General features: G+C 38.0%; 1 protein-coding gene across 8 annotated transcripts in view; it reads right to left on the bottom strand.

The window, feature by feature from the left end:
• ANKRD44 (ankyrin repeat domain 44) overlaps positions 1-14,854 on the bottom strand; it is a 192,358-nt gene that overhangs the window by 25,342 nt on the left and 152,162 nt on the right. For all 8 annotated transcript variants that reach the window (XM_089519513.1, XM_089519510.1, XM_089519512.1 and 5 more), the window contains 6 exons: positions 9,882-9,953; positions 8,152-8,353; positions 5,597-5,675; positions 4,632-4,749; positions 1,733-1,949; positions 710-797 (listed from right to left, as the gene is read on the bottom strand). In XM_089519513.1, coding sequence (XP_089375639.1) covers positions 710-797; positions 1,733-1,949; positions 4,632-4,749; positions 5,597-5,675; positions 8,152-8,353; positions 9,882-9,953 — 776 coding nt within the window. The remainder of the gene's footprint in view (positions 1-709; positions 798-1,732; positions 1,950-4,631; positions 4,750-5,596; positions 5,676-8,151; positions 8,354-9,881; positions 9,954-14,854) is intronic.

Below are 14,854 nucleotides of genomic sequence, written 5' to 3'. Positions count from 1 at the left end.
CATGATGTTGTAGCATTTCAATTCTCTTCCTGCATGAGATAGTTGTAAAAGCATGTATTTTGTCAAACTGACTTTTTCAGCTAGATAAAAGACATGCCTTTAAAAGTGTCTCTCACAGGCAGAGAACTGAAGCATTACGATGTCATGTGGTAAAGCATGAAGAAACCTGCTACTCTCCGGCTCTGTATTCCCTTTGTTTTCTTGTGCGTTAAGGCTTTAGGGTTGGTTTTTTTTATACTGAAAATACCACAGAACCATTTTAAATAGTCAGAAGAGCTGACAATCAAAAATGCATAAATTATGGTGGTGTGTTCTCCAGTACATATGAACACTAGAATCATTTTGAGTGTAATTTATTTCCTGGAGTGACAAAATGAAATGTTTATATAATTTAACAATTGGAAGAATTAGGCAGGATTGTGACAATTTGTGATTCTTATTTCTTTGTCCTCATAGTGACTAAACACATATTTCTGAATTTGTCAGAACACTTTCATGCTGTCATACAGTGCAACTATGATGTGAAAATTGTTCGTTCCTATGCAATAATTTGCTAAGGAGGTGTTTTAAAACCAAATGATTACATGTCCTGTTGAATATGCCATGATCTGAGAATTCTATTGTTCCCAGGGCTTTAATGCCCCATGTACTACCAGTTTCTTTTGACATACAGATTAAAGTAAGATTGGACACTGACATTTTTACTTACACAGCACAGTGCAGTGGGGAGAAAAGGTTCCCGCTAAAAGTTCGGAAAGGTTTCTGTTCCAACAGTACCTCTATACAGCTTTCATTGCCTGTAAGAGATAAGAGGTTTAATGTTATGAAAGCAAAAAATTACTTTTGGATTGTTTATAACTGAAATAGCCTGTATAATATAGATTAACATTTGAACCTATGAAGCTGCTTCATATAGAGTCAATCCCTCAAGTTCTGTATTGGCCATTCCAAGTGACATATCAATCTGGATGCAGAGGTCTTTCCTAAATCCAGAGAATTTTTAACTGAAGGTGTCAGGAACTGAACATTGGAATGCAGGCACACAAGGCATGTGCTCTATCACTATGCTACAGCTCCTCCCTCTTATTGTTTAGTATATTCAGAGTTTAGAAAAGTTATTTCACCTACAGCTCCCAAAATCGCTATGCCTGCTTAACCTGAACAGTAACTTTTCCAATCTCTAATTGTATTTATAGATTGCTTTTCAGCTACTAACAGCTTTCTAGGAAGGTTACAAGAGCCAGTGTGTTGTAGTAGTTTGAATACTTGGGGAAACAAGGGTTCCAACTGCTGTTGGGCCATAAAAACTCCCATGGGTGACCTAGAGCAAGTCAAACTCTCTCAACCTCAGAAAAATGCAAAGGCAAATCTCCTCTGAACAAATCTTGCCAAGAAAACTCTGTGTGACAGGATCATCATAACTTGGAAACAATTTGAAGACACACAAAAGGCAAATTACACTAAAAACAGTTCAAAACTAACAACATATTTTTCCACTTCCTATTCTAAAATGTCATGTAAACTTTAGTTTCTTTTTACTTTTTGATTATAATTCTCTGCCTGGATTTCATTCACACTTTATCTACTTACACATGCTTGCCTAAATACTATGCTGAGAATTTCAAACAGTCTACAATTGTTGTTTCATAAGCAAGTGAACTCACTTTGTATCCAGATAGCCACACTATCCCTAATACATGCAGCTAAATAGGAGTATGAAATAAAAGATTACCATTATAAGAAGCCCAGTGCAAAGGTGTGTAATTTTGATTATCTTTAAAACTACAGTCCTCTTCTGAAAGCGCCAACTGCATTAATTCACTCAGCCATGTGGCATGTCCACGGGCTGCTGCGTAATGTAGAGGTGTCCGGCCTCTGGCATCCTTACACAAAATCAATACTTCTTGTTCCAACAGCATCTGAATACATTCCTCATGTCCTGTCATAATCTGATTTATAAACACATGCATATTAAAATAATTGTAAAGAGAAAACTTACTGTAATAAAACAGTATTAATCCAAGAAGAGTTGTTCTTGGAAGTGGGTGCCTTACTCTCAGCAGTAGAGCCATCATGGTGTAGTGGTTTGAGTGTTGGACTATGACTCCAGAGATCAGGGTTTGATTCCCCACTGGGCCATGGAAACCCACACTATCAGCGCCAGAAAACCCCATGATACGGTTGCCTTAGGGTCACCATAAGTCACAAATGTCTTGAAGGCACACAACAACAAGCAATAAAAAACTTTCTGGATAGTCCATAAGAAACTATCAGTTCTTTTTATGTCTCATCCTTTGAAACATGGATATTGGGCTTTTAAGACTGTTCTCTGCCTTCTTTGAAAGCTCAGTTCAAAGGAAACCATTGTGACTACGCTTCTGAAAATGGGTGTCTCTGACCTCTTTACAATGCTGTTCAAAAGAATACACTCAGACATGATTGTACTAATTATGTTGCCACTTAAATCACCAGTCAACTGACTTGAATGGATGAAATTGTTAGCATCAGCCACCATGTACTGACTGTAGATTACTGTGGTTTCATTGATCAAGCAAATATTCCGTAATGAGAGACTGAAACACTAATTTGGAGTGGTTCATTAATAGTGTTGTAAATATTTGATTATTTTTTTCTCACATGGCAGATCAAAAATATCAACTGTTTCCTTCTCAGTGGGCAAGAATACGAGAGATTTTGTGTATTTTTTGAAGATTTTTTAAATGCCAGTTTTTTAATGCAAATTATGCAAAGGATTTTTTGTATAAGCAAATAAGTTTTGTTCAAAATAAAATGTTTCTTTGAAAACACATTGGTTCTGTACAAAAAAAAAATGGTTATTTTATTTTTAAAAACCGAATCGTTTTTGTATAAAAAAAGTTTGAGAGATGTTCTGTTGCATCTACGGAGCCAAAAAAGTCCCAAAATGTTAAAGATCCAGCTACTGCGCTGTATATGGATTTTTCATATTTGATATCTAGCGTCAGGCATGCTTCTGAGAGGTCACAATGACCTTTGGAAATTAGGCAAAAGGTCATATTGGCCTAATGAAGTGTGGGAGACATAAATAGTGCTAAAATAAAAGTTAAATGGGTCTGTTGCTTACTCCACCCACCCACTCTTCACACTTCCTCTCACAATGGAGACTAAGTGAGTCTCATCACAAAACAGTTAGAGACCATACCTCCATCTCACAACAGGCTGTGTTTCTATTCACCTTTACTGGGATTGTCTCAAATCCTATCAATGTTTTGTCATTCCAGAGTTAAAGCCATCAATTGCTCTGGAATCCTTTTGTCAATTCCATGGGAAAGCCATCAAAGCTTTTGTTACACCATGAGATAGCATCTAGTACCCCTTTAAGCTTGACGTTGTATATAAATATAAACTTATATAAATATCAGCCCCATTTCTAGCCTCGTGTGCTCACGATTTGTTTGCAGGCCCTGTCTGCACAGAGGGTCTCTCTAACTGTCAAATGCTCTCTGAGCCACTTCTGTGGACCCCTCTCATCAGGAATGCTCACGATCACCCCCTCTAATTCCTGACCTCTCACTATTCAATCTTTCACTCTTTCCATTCTTGAGGTTGCACTGGTTTTGTGTCTTTGTGTGCACCATTGCGTATTTCTAAATAAAACTGTTTTACTCACTGAAACCAGAGACTCCCTGCAGCTAGTATTGGTATACAAAGGTGAAAAGATCCCTGCTGTTACCCTTCTCACACAGGCCTCCTTGTGAGCTAATAATTGCTCCAAAATACCAAAGGGATGCTGGCACTGTTGGTGCAGACCCCAAGTTCGCTCCCAACTTTTAGGGTAACAGTTGACAGTTTTTTTTAATTGGTTCTTGTCAAGAATATTTGTGAATATTCACTGTACAGAGATTTTAAAAAAAACAATGTTGTACAATGGTACACCACTAAATGGTAGGATTTTACAGGGCTCTCTGCTGTTCTTTGCAAAGGGCTATAGGTGCAGATATGCGGCCACTCCTTTCATATACTTTCATATAATAATATAATAACAGAATGCTGTATTACATAGGTCTTTGATGAAATCCAGCAGGATACTTATTATGTTTCTGAATCATGGTCATTCTCTTTTAAATAACATGTCTTATATCTGCTTATGTTGCTTGTAATGGCTTTTAGTCAAATACAATAAAATGACTTAGTGGTGAAACAGAAGACCCAGGTGGAGTGGCCTCGTGCTGCTCCGGTGCTGTTAGCGCCGGGGTCACAGCAATGATATCTGTTTGATGTGCCTGGTCCCAATCCAGGCTGCTGCCACAGTCCTGAACCATGCAGCTGGAAGGAGCAGATTCTATCAGCTCCTTCTTGGCCGGTTCTTCTGGGATGGCATTGTACCAGCATGGCTTCTGGCCATTTTCAGGGCATGTGTCATCTAAATGCCACGCCCCCAACATGGTCTGAAGCCGTGTCATTTTGCCTGTATGTTTTGGGCCTAAAAGAAGCTTTGCTATATGAGATCAACCTGCATATGCATTTGCTTTATGAGATAAAGTTTCAACGTTCAGACTGAAACACTTTGGTGGTCAGTACACATTTCAGAACATCTGTGCAAAAGGCATAGTGTAAAATATAGGATAAGGTGTTTCAAAATCAACAGTTACCCCTCGATGTAAAGCAGTACATCCCAGGATATCAGCTGCGTCTACAGATGCTTCTTTTTCAAGTAACAAGGAAACTGCATCTATGTGCCCATAAGCCACAGCTAGCATTAGCGGAGTCCTACAAAATGAGAAACAACCATAATTGTATATTCCAGTTCTGTGGGTTTGGGGTAACATGTTATCTATCATTTTCTCCAAACCTTGCAACTCTATTCCCTTCCTGTCATTGCCACTGTATCATATATTCAAATTTTGTTTCCAGCTTATCCCTTCCCTGCATTTTTCCAATAATTTCTAGTGTTTCTCCTTTGACCAATCTGGAGAGTCCATATGGTTTTCACAGTGGGCCCTGAGGTGATCATGGTTTTCATTATCAGCGGCAATATACTTTTTATATTTTAGAATTAATCAGTATGTTTTCCAGTGACAAAGAAAGCAGGATACCATTCCCAATCTGAAGCTGTTTCCAAACTGTAGCTATCATGTAGGAAGGGAAGCACCAGTTTTAAAGATTATGGTATGTGTTATTTAGAATCTAGTTCCTGTACAATTCATTTAAAACTAATACTATATGGTTTCTGCACAGTTCACATCAATCTAACAGCTGCAATGTGCACTAGCTGCAGTCTCTGACTAGCCTTTAAAGAAAGTCCGATGTAGAGCACTTTGAAGCAGTCTAATTGTGAAGTTGCCTGTGCATGAGCTGCTGGGAGTAACAGCTGCTGTATTCTCCATTCTTCCCCCAACTGCCCTTCAGCACTATGTACAACAGAACTAACAAACTAGTCATCTGAGTCAGAGAGCATCACATTTCATGGGCATCTACAAAAGTGCAAATCCATTGCTGCACCAGAAGACCTCTGAATTGGGCAGTGGAGTCCTGCATTCAAATTTAAATGATAGTGCTCAGAATGTTCCCAAAGTCAATGATGCAACACAAACATATGAAAACAAACTAAACTTACTGTCCTTTCACATCTGTCACATCAGGATTATCTGCTACTTCCAATAAAAGTCGTAAACATGGTGTGTGTCCATTAATGACTACAAAGGAAAAATGTTTTAGTATTCTGCAAGTAAATAAAGGGTACTTGTGCATGTACATAGATAACTATGTACAAGTGTCTAACATTCTAGATATGCTCTCCCAAGTATATTTATGCCCACATCTTTCGGGCCTCATCACACGGCCCTGTCACAGCATTGTTATTCCACTTTAAATGCCATGGAAACATTCTGGGAAATTCTGGGTTTTGTAGTTTTGAGGGCCAAGAGCTCCCTGGCTGAGAATTCTAAATGCCCTTCCCAAAGCTGCAAATCCTAACATTTCATAGGATGTGGGCATAACAGTGGAAGTGGAATACCAGAACTGAAACTGTGTCATGAGATAGAGCCCAAAGAAGGGAGAAGTTTTGTAATTTTTTCAACTGAACAGACAGATCTGTATTTAGTGGGAGGCTTCTGAGAAAAAGAAATCAAATTAACCACACACACATACACACACACACAAGCTATAAGGGAAAGAAAGAGGGGAAAGTAAAAAATGCATACATATGATAAGAAAAGCTAAATAAATCTGGAACAATCAAACAGATATCATCTATAGGCCATTTTGCACCTAATTGTAATATTGTTTGATGATGCAGAGCAGGAGTGGGCTACTGTGGAAGACTAGGGAGCTGCATTAGCTCTCTAGGAGAACTTGGAGGGCTTCATCCTCCACTGCCCTTGCTCCTGCAAAAAAATTCCAGGTTCCCCCTCCCTCCAAAAGATCTCCAAAGCCCTACAGAGGACATGGGTATGTTTTATGGGGGAGGGGGGTTGTCCTGGGCCCATAGAGGGCATTTTAGGGCATTCTGAAGTACAGTCAGCCCTCCTTATCCACAGATTTTTTTTTATCCATGGATTCAAGCATGCATGGCTTGAATACACACACACACACACACACACACACACACACGTTTTGAAGAAATTTGGCAAAATTTCATTCTGACTCCCAGGCAGAGGGCAGTGAAGTTCCAAATGTAATGTAAATGCCCTTCACAGTGCCTAGAGACCATTTGTGGACATTCTGAACAAAGAAAAAATTGTTTTGAAGAGCTGGGGGGAAAGTCCATACTAATTCTATATGATATGCAGATGTATAGGTGATCACACTCACACAAGCACACATCTATATTGTTGCATTATACTGGCTGCTATACAAGAATCACCATGCAAAGAAACTTGGCCAACAAATGATGAGATCATGATTTCTTCCTGTACCCAATTTAATATGCCCATAACTGGTAAGACCTTTTAAACAGTATCTGTTTTATTCTGCCAACAGAGGTCTCTGTCAAACCATGTTGAGGTAGTGCATTTTGTCAGTGCAAAAGACTGCATATGTTCTGTTTGTTTGAAGGTGTGCAGATAAATACAACGGAGAAAGAGAAGCATACATTCAATGATAAGCCAGAGAACAGGCAAAATAATGCCTACAATCAGTTCTAGGAGATTTAGGAGTTTATCACATGGGGATAAATGTGGAGTTTAAACAGTGATTAACCTGTGAAAATCATGCAATTGACATCAAAACGTGATTAAAATGAGATTAACGCAAGAGCCATTATCCCATGAATAACCAGGGAATAACCAGGGAATAAAAAGCAAAAAGTCATTCACTGGAAAAACCCGTTTCTTGCTGTTTCTTGCCTGGTTATTCATGGGATAATGGCACTTTAATCACATTTCATCTCAACACTGTGAGCAAACCATTAGCACAAATGCAGGATTATCATAGTGCTTTGAACATGACATCATGTGAAAACCATTAGCACAATTGTGGGATTATCATGGGTTAATCACCGTTTATACTTTCAATTGTCCCCCATGTGATAAACTCCTCAGTGCAGATGCAGAAATGATGTCCCCAGAAAGGGCTAAGCACCACTGCAATAAATTATGGCAATTTGGGAACTGGAAATAATTTCAAGGGCAAAGACTTATTTTAGATATCTAGTCAAGATTCCCAGTGTAGGGAACGAAGTGGCTCTCAATGTACTCCATTACTTTATTATTAGAAGATTTTTGTTGAGCAAGAAGAGTTTATGTGTATTTTGAGTTCAGCACAAGTCTTCTCATTAGTGAAGAATGAGGGGGAAGTGAGAATTAGGTGATTATTCAGTGAAGTTTGAAGGGGAAATGAGAGACACACATTTTTACATTTACATATCCTCATACAAGTTCACTGACAGAATACCTAAGTGAAAAAGTAATTTTCCATGAGAAGTCTAATTAATTTAGCTCCCATACAAAGCATTATTATGTTGAAAACTGGCTATAATCCAAAATAGTGGCTTGAGTATGTGGATGTGAATTAGGTGCCTTTCTGCTGCATCTGTTTCCCAGTGTCACAGAGATAAAATGCTCTTCGCTTTAAAAACTGGCTTGTCTCTTCTACTCCAGGGCCACTGTGTTCTTCTATTCTTCACACTAATTTTTTTTTTGCACCTCAAACCAATATGTTAGAGTAACTTACCTGAGGCATGAAGCGGGGTTCGTTGAGTGACATGATCTTTTACTGTAATGGAAGCACCCTGGTTGATGAGAGCTTCAACACATTCAGTGTGTCCTTTAAATGCAGCAAGATCCAAGGCAGTACGGCCTTTTTCGTCCTTAATGTCCAGATCTACCAGAGACTGAAGAAGCACCTCCAAGGCTTGGTGATGACCATTATAAGCCTAAAGGTCAAAACTGGATACTTAAATCAAAGCACTTTATCCATCAATTAAGTTTATGACTTTGGGGTAATAGTTGAAATTTTTCATTGTAGAGGAATCGTTCAGATTACCAAATGTTCTTCTGAAAGGCTTTTTACATATATTAAGAGATTAGTCTCTGATATTTGCTTCCCTCACTAACATGAAAGACCATCTCCTCATACAAGCCAGCATGAACTTTTTAAGATCTGGGGGAGAGGGCTTTCTCTCAGGGCTAATCTACACATAATTGTATTATGTGAACTGCTGCACATTTTTGCGCATTTGCATTGACGTTTAATTGTCTTCACTTTCCTACACAACTTTGCATCTGTTTGCTTTCTCTGTGCTGAAAATGCACAACCATGTGAATACATGCAAAGAAGACGGCCACACCTTCAATAATACGTATCCTCATAGATAACCGCAGATACACTGATTAAAACTTTGATTCTTTTGAGATTTTCATGTTCCCAACTCTGCAAAAAACCCACATTTCTCCGACCTGATTATGATTAGGACACATTCTATTTGAATAAAAAAGTATTTTAATTGTGTAGACAAACCCTCAATCCCAGCCCTTCAGTGGTGTGTTTGGTGAGGATTTCAGAGAGAGCTTTCTCTCTTGTCACTCCCAGGCTGTTGAAATTGCTTCCACAGGAGGTCCAATTGGCCTCCTTCCTGCTCTGTTTCCACCAGCAAGTGAAGACATTTTTATTCATGCAGGCATTTGAATTTTAATTAAGGAGCAGTAATAAGTTTGTATAGTCAGCCCTCCTTATCCATTGATTTTTTTTATCCACAGATTCAAGCATCCATGGCTTGAAAATACTTTAAAAATATATAAATTCCAGAAAGCAAACCTTGATTTGGCCATTTTATATATTTCTATGCCATTGTATTGAATAGGACTTGGGCATCCACACATTTTGGTGTCCATGGGGGTCCTGGAACCAAACCCCAGCAGATAACAAGGGTCCACTGTATAAAGTGGTGTGCTATATTTTTAATCTTTTATTGGAGATTATGTTTGAAATAGGTTTTAAATGTTTTTAACTGTTTTTAATCATATTTCTAACATTTTAAAACTTTTGTATACTAACATTTTAGCTTAATCTGCTTAAATTTATTGTAAACTGCTTTGCATCCTGCCTTGGGAGAAAGGTGGGATATACATTTAATAAATAAATTTAAAAATAAAATTGAAATGAAAAACTCTGTTGTCATCACACCAATGTTCTGACACTAATTTTTCAGGTGTTTTCAATTTCAATTGAGCTGAGTGAACCACAGTGATGTACTGACTAAAGAGCTGGACTTACTGCTTAGGAGACCATGGCTTATATCCTCACTTGGACCCTAAAGGTCACTAGGGAGACCTTAACAAGTCACTAACCTGACTTATAGAGACACATATGTGCTAAATACATTTAATACAGTTTTAATAAAGACAACTTAGTTTTGCATGACTATTTGAGTTAAGACAGTTAAACTAAATCCAGATACTTACAGCTAAGTGCAAAGGGCTTTTTGTAGCTGATGCATCTGATTCTTCAAAAACGTTGCTGGTTTTTTCCAGAAGCTACAACAAATAAAAGAAAGAAGTGATAGAATTTTGTACCTCAGTGGAAAGATAACGTGCATAAATGTGAATGGGAAAAGCAAAAAAGGAGAGCCCATAGTAGAAACCAAAAAACGAAGGAAACATGTCCCAAAATACTGTAAAGTTATGAAAGCTAAGTTAACACTTGCTAAATTTTCCAAAGTGCTTCTGTGGGAAACAGTGGTGTGGTACAGACAGCACAAAAGTGCCATGCTGGCGCCAATATTAGGGTGAGGGACTGCACTGCTGCGCCGTCCCTCCAGAGTAAAAACAGGTGCCGGCAGGCTGCCATTTTCAGTGGTCTGTACTGTGCCAATATATGTGACTGCAGGGCAAAGTTTTAGAAAAAAATAATAATCAAGCAACTGATTGAAATTCAGGTTTGAGGGGTACGTGCCCATTGGGGAGAGGAGACACAGGTGTGGGTATTTTGGTTTTTTTAAAAATCAACTTAGGCCTTTGCTCTTGATCACATAAAAGTGGTTTCCATTGGCATATTCTGAAAGCCTGAAGCCTCAATCCACTATCTTTAAGAAGGCAGTCAAGACGGAGCTCTTCCGGTGGGCTTACCCCTCTGTACCTGATTAAGATACTACCCTTATTGTGATGATGATCCTCTGTAAATAACCCATTGATGTATTTATTGAATTGACTATCAGATTTTATGATTGTATTCTATGTTTTTATCAGGTTTTAACCCCGCCTCGATCCGTAGGGAGAGGTGGGGCAATATAAATAAAATTATTATTATTATTATTATTATTATTATTATTATTATTATTATTATTTTAAATGGCTACATATTTTTGAACCTCTTCCCCTCCCCTGTGCCATGGTGTTCAGAAACACAAATACTAAAAAGAAGAGGCGGAATGTTGCTCAATTTGAGATGGGACATTAACTATGGGGTGCACCGGATGGGGCAAAAGGAGCAGCCAGAGGCTGCTCCAGCCCTGATTGCTCTGGGACCACAGTGGACTTATGCCATGGTCCTGAAGTGGGCCGCTGCCACAGTCCCAAATGAGCCGCTGGCAAGAGCGACATGTACTACTTTACATGACACAATTAGATGGTGAAATTCACTGCCACAAGATATGGGACCTTATCACACGCAGGGCAAACATGGTTGAAATGTCATCCAAACGTTGCAGAAGCTCAGGATCTGATCAAGCTTCAGGTGCTTCTAAAGTGTAACTGAGGCTTCCCACTATGGAATATCTCATTATTCATAAAATGGTTCCTTCTGGCTTCCCCGCAACCGATTCCATGACAATTCTATAGCAGGAAGCCTCAATTACACTTTAGAAGTGCCAGGCATGATCACATCCCTGGCGCTTCCAATACGTTTGGATGACATTTCGACCACGTTTTGCCCTGCGTGTGGTAAGGTCCATAGTGATGGGTCCCAACTTGGATGGCTTAAAAAGGGAATTAGATTAAATTAATGCAGGGCTACTAGTTAGAAGGCTATATATCACATCCACTCTCAAAGAAAGTTGTCTTTATATATCAATTGTTGAGAAACGGAAGAAAAAGCAGGCAGTTGAACTGATCTCTTACTATCAGGCCTATTGCCAATGGTTGGTCACTGTGTGAACAGAATACTGGGTAACACAGGTCCTTGGTCTGATCTAACATGACATTAATTTCTGAAATTCAAACGTCAGTCCCAACTAAAGATGACCCAGTCGGATTTATGTAAATGGTGATTTATAATTCAGTAATTCAATGAGTCTACTCTTTTGAAACTAGCAATTGCATTTGGCCTGCAATGTTCAATCAAAGGAGTTGATTTTCTTCTTATCAGCTTTCTTCACTGTCCAGCTTTCACAACCATACATAGAAATGGGAAATAAAATGGCATGGACAATCCTAACTTTAGTATTTAATAATATATCTTTACACTTCAGGATCCTGTCTAGTTCCTTCACAGCTGTCCTACCAAGTCCAAGTCTTCTTCTGATTTCTTCATTCTGATTGTTGATTTGCCCAAATATAAAAAAAATCTTGAACTAACTAACTGAAATACTAAGGAAAATTAGCAAAGCTGGGATTGGAGGATTCCTCCGAAGAGGTTTTCCAATGAGATCCAGAAGTGGAAAACAGTTTTCAGAAGTTATCCCAGTGCTGATAAATTAATTTTCCAATTTTAATATTTCAGATTAACAGTTAACATAGCTAATGCCATTTTGACTACTTGGTGCTAAGAATACCAAAGAAATCTGACCATGGCAAATTCTTAAATGAAATGTCCTGATCCACTTTCTGGCATGTAGAATGGAACTACTGTATATACTCGACTATAAGTCAACCTCATATATAAGTCAAGGGCAGGTTTAGGGGGCAAAATTATGGATTTTCATATGACCCTTGGATAAGTCGAGGGTGAAACTTTGGGACATGCAACAATGGATCTAAATGATGAAGCAATGGAAAACAATGCCAAAGAACCTACAAAATTATGGCAAGCCTAACTGTTTTGGCTCACACTAAAGGCTGGATGGAATAAAGAATAGAGGGAGGTCAGTGCTTCCAGGGCAAATTGCTCTCTTGCCTTTCACCAGGGGATGGTTCCCTTTTTAATAAGAGTTAAAATATAGAATTTACATCGACCCGTGGATAGGTCGACCTAGGTTTTGGGGGTCAATTTTTTGACTAAAATTTCTGGACTTATACATGAGTATATACAGTACATGCCAAAAGATTCTACACATATCCACGACTGCATTACAGGTCTCAGTAGCTTAAACACTTTAATGCCTCACAGGTAAAAGCAGGAATAAGTGACATGGAATCAGAACTGTACAAATACCTGTACAGTCATTTCCATTTTGTACTTTCTATTCTTATTAGTTTGTATAACCCTACACTCTGCATCTCAAAGTCACTTTCTGAGTGAAGTCCTCTGAACGTTTAAGAGTCACAAAGACTCTTTTGCTTTAAAAGAAACATTTTTAGATTAGATTCTTCTGTGCTGACTGTGTTTGTTCTTGCTTGGTTTCATTATCAAAAATGTGAAACACCCTAAAAGGATGAAGGGGAAAAGTAGAATAATTACTTCTAGTGGCCAATTAAGAAGCACTGGATACATTTATTTAACCTATTCTTAATCCATATAAAACTGTTCAATTGGTTTAAATGTCTTCCACACATCATTTGAAAGCAGTCTGCCTTTCATACTAATCTTCTTATAATAGCGTATTTCATTTGAATGCTGCTTACAAAAAGTGCATATACAGTTCACTGATGTTAATCTTATCATAACTCTGCAGCACCATCAAATTATCTCCATTACTATTTCTGATTAATGAAAGTTCAAAAGAATGAGCATAAGAATGAATGCACTGGGGATAGATAGTATTTTTAAAAAGGAGGAAGACAGGGGGAGAAAAAAAAGGGTATGTGGCAGTATTTTTCAGACTAACATTTTACATTTTGGAATATAAACCACTTCTTTTTTTTATTTTTTAGTATACCATATCCCTCTATACACACACACACACAGAGTATAATATAGTGTAGTATTTTTATTACAGTAAAAGCAGTTAGGAATAGTTGACACTCATTTATCAATAAATGCATGGAGCTATCATTCAAATGTTTTATGAACAGCAGGTAGAGATGGATGGGATTCAAGCATCTATGTCATTCCTTTTTTTGTGTGTGTGACATATTATTTAACATGTAGCAACTGCCTTATTTACTTCCCAGACTACTGGTATGTGATGTTTGGTAGACAAAGTCTTATACATCTGTATTCACCTGTGAACCGCTTTGATCTTCTAGGAAAAGCGGTATAAAAATAAAGATTTATTATATTATTATATTATCAACATACTTATTTTTGAAAAAATGAAATCCTACGATAAAAAAAAGGTGACTGTAACGTGTGAAAATGTGCCTAGGGATAAAAGCATTTTGGCTATCATTGCTTTTCCCTACTGATGAGCAGAAAATGTGAGAGATGCACTGCAAGGCAGCAGCTTGTGTCTATATAAATATGTCGTATGGAGATAATTTTTTCTTAATGAAGCTTAATATTCACATCACACACAGGACTATACTCTTCAAGGACTGTTATCAGGGACTTCAACATATACATTAGTGTCAGTGCATGAAGGCAAACTTTGGCAACTATTATGGGTAAACAGCTACACCAGAAGATGTTGGAGTGAATTCTGGATGGCACTGGCCCAGAAACAGATATTAAATGACCAAGGGTGTTGGGAAAATATGGTTGTCATGGTTCTAATACTGTTCTGACAAAGTAAAATTATTCTTTTCAAATGCCTTTTAAGGTCCCAGTCTCTTAAACTGGCCATCCTTGAAGGTCTTCAAGAACCTTCTAAGGAACAGGAATTCCTCATTTTAGCAGCTGTTCTTTTAATAGAACTGTAAAATGATGGAAGCAGATATTATTCATGATCATTAACAGATGCTCAAGCATCTTCACCCATCACTTCATCAAAACACATCCCACCGGCTGGCTGATGCTGTTTCAGCTTAGATTTATTTATGAGAATGCCTCCTGACTGTGTAGGTGGGTCTGTTAATTCTGGTGCAGCATGAAAATGAAAATGCATGGGTTATTCCTCCCCATCTTCATTGCTGATACAGAAGCTAAATGTTGGCCTACCTCAAACAACAAGCAATTGCAATTATGCTAAAATAATATTTAGAGTTAAAATTGGCCTCCACCATCTTGGATTAAGAAAAAGGAGTTAAAACACATTTTCAGTGCAGCCATTTAACTGCTTACAATGGTTTCAATGTTCCTTTACATTGCAATCTGTGCTATATTTGTATATCAGCTCCATTGAGTTCAGTGGGTCTATTTCCTAGTAATTATACATAGGATTGTAGTCTTGATGTTTACATAT

This window comes from Sceloporus occidentalis, unplaced genomic scaffold (assembly GCF_023333645.1).
Source record: "Sceloporus occidentalis isolate IW3139 unplaced genomic scaffold, rSceOcc1.0.p SCAF_4, whole genome shotgun sequence".
NCBI lineage: Eukaryota > Metazoa > Chordata > Lepidosauria > Squamata > Phrynosomatidae > Sceloporus > Sceloporus occidentalis.
Note: the sequence above shows the minus strand (reverse complement) of the source record. Positions and strands in the feature narration are given on the sequence as shown.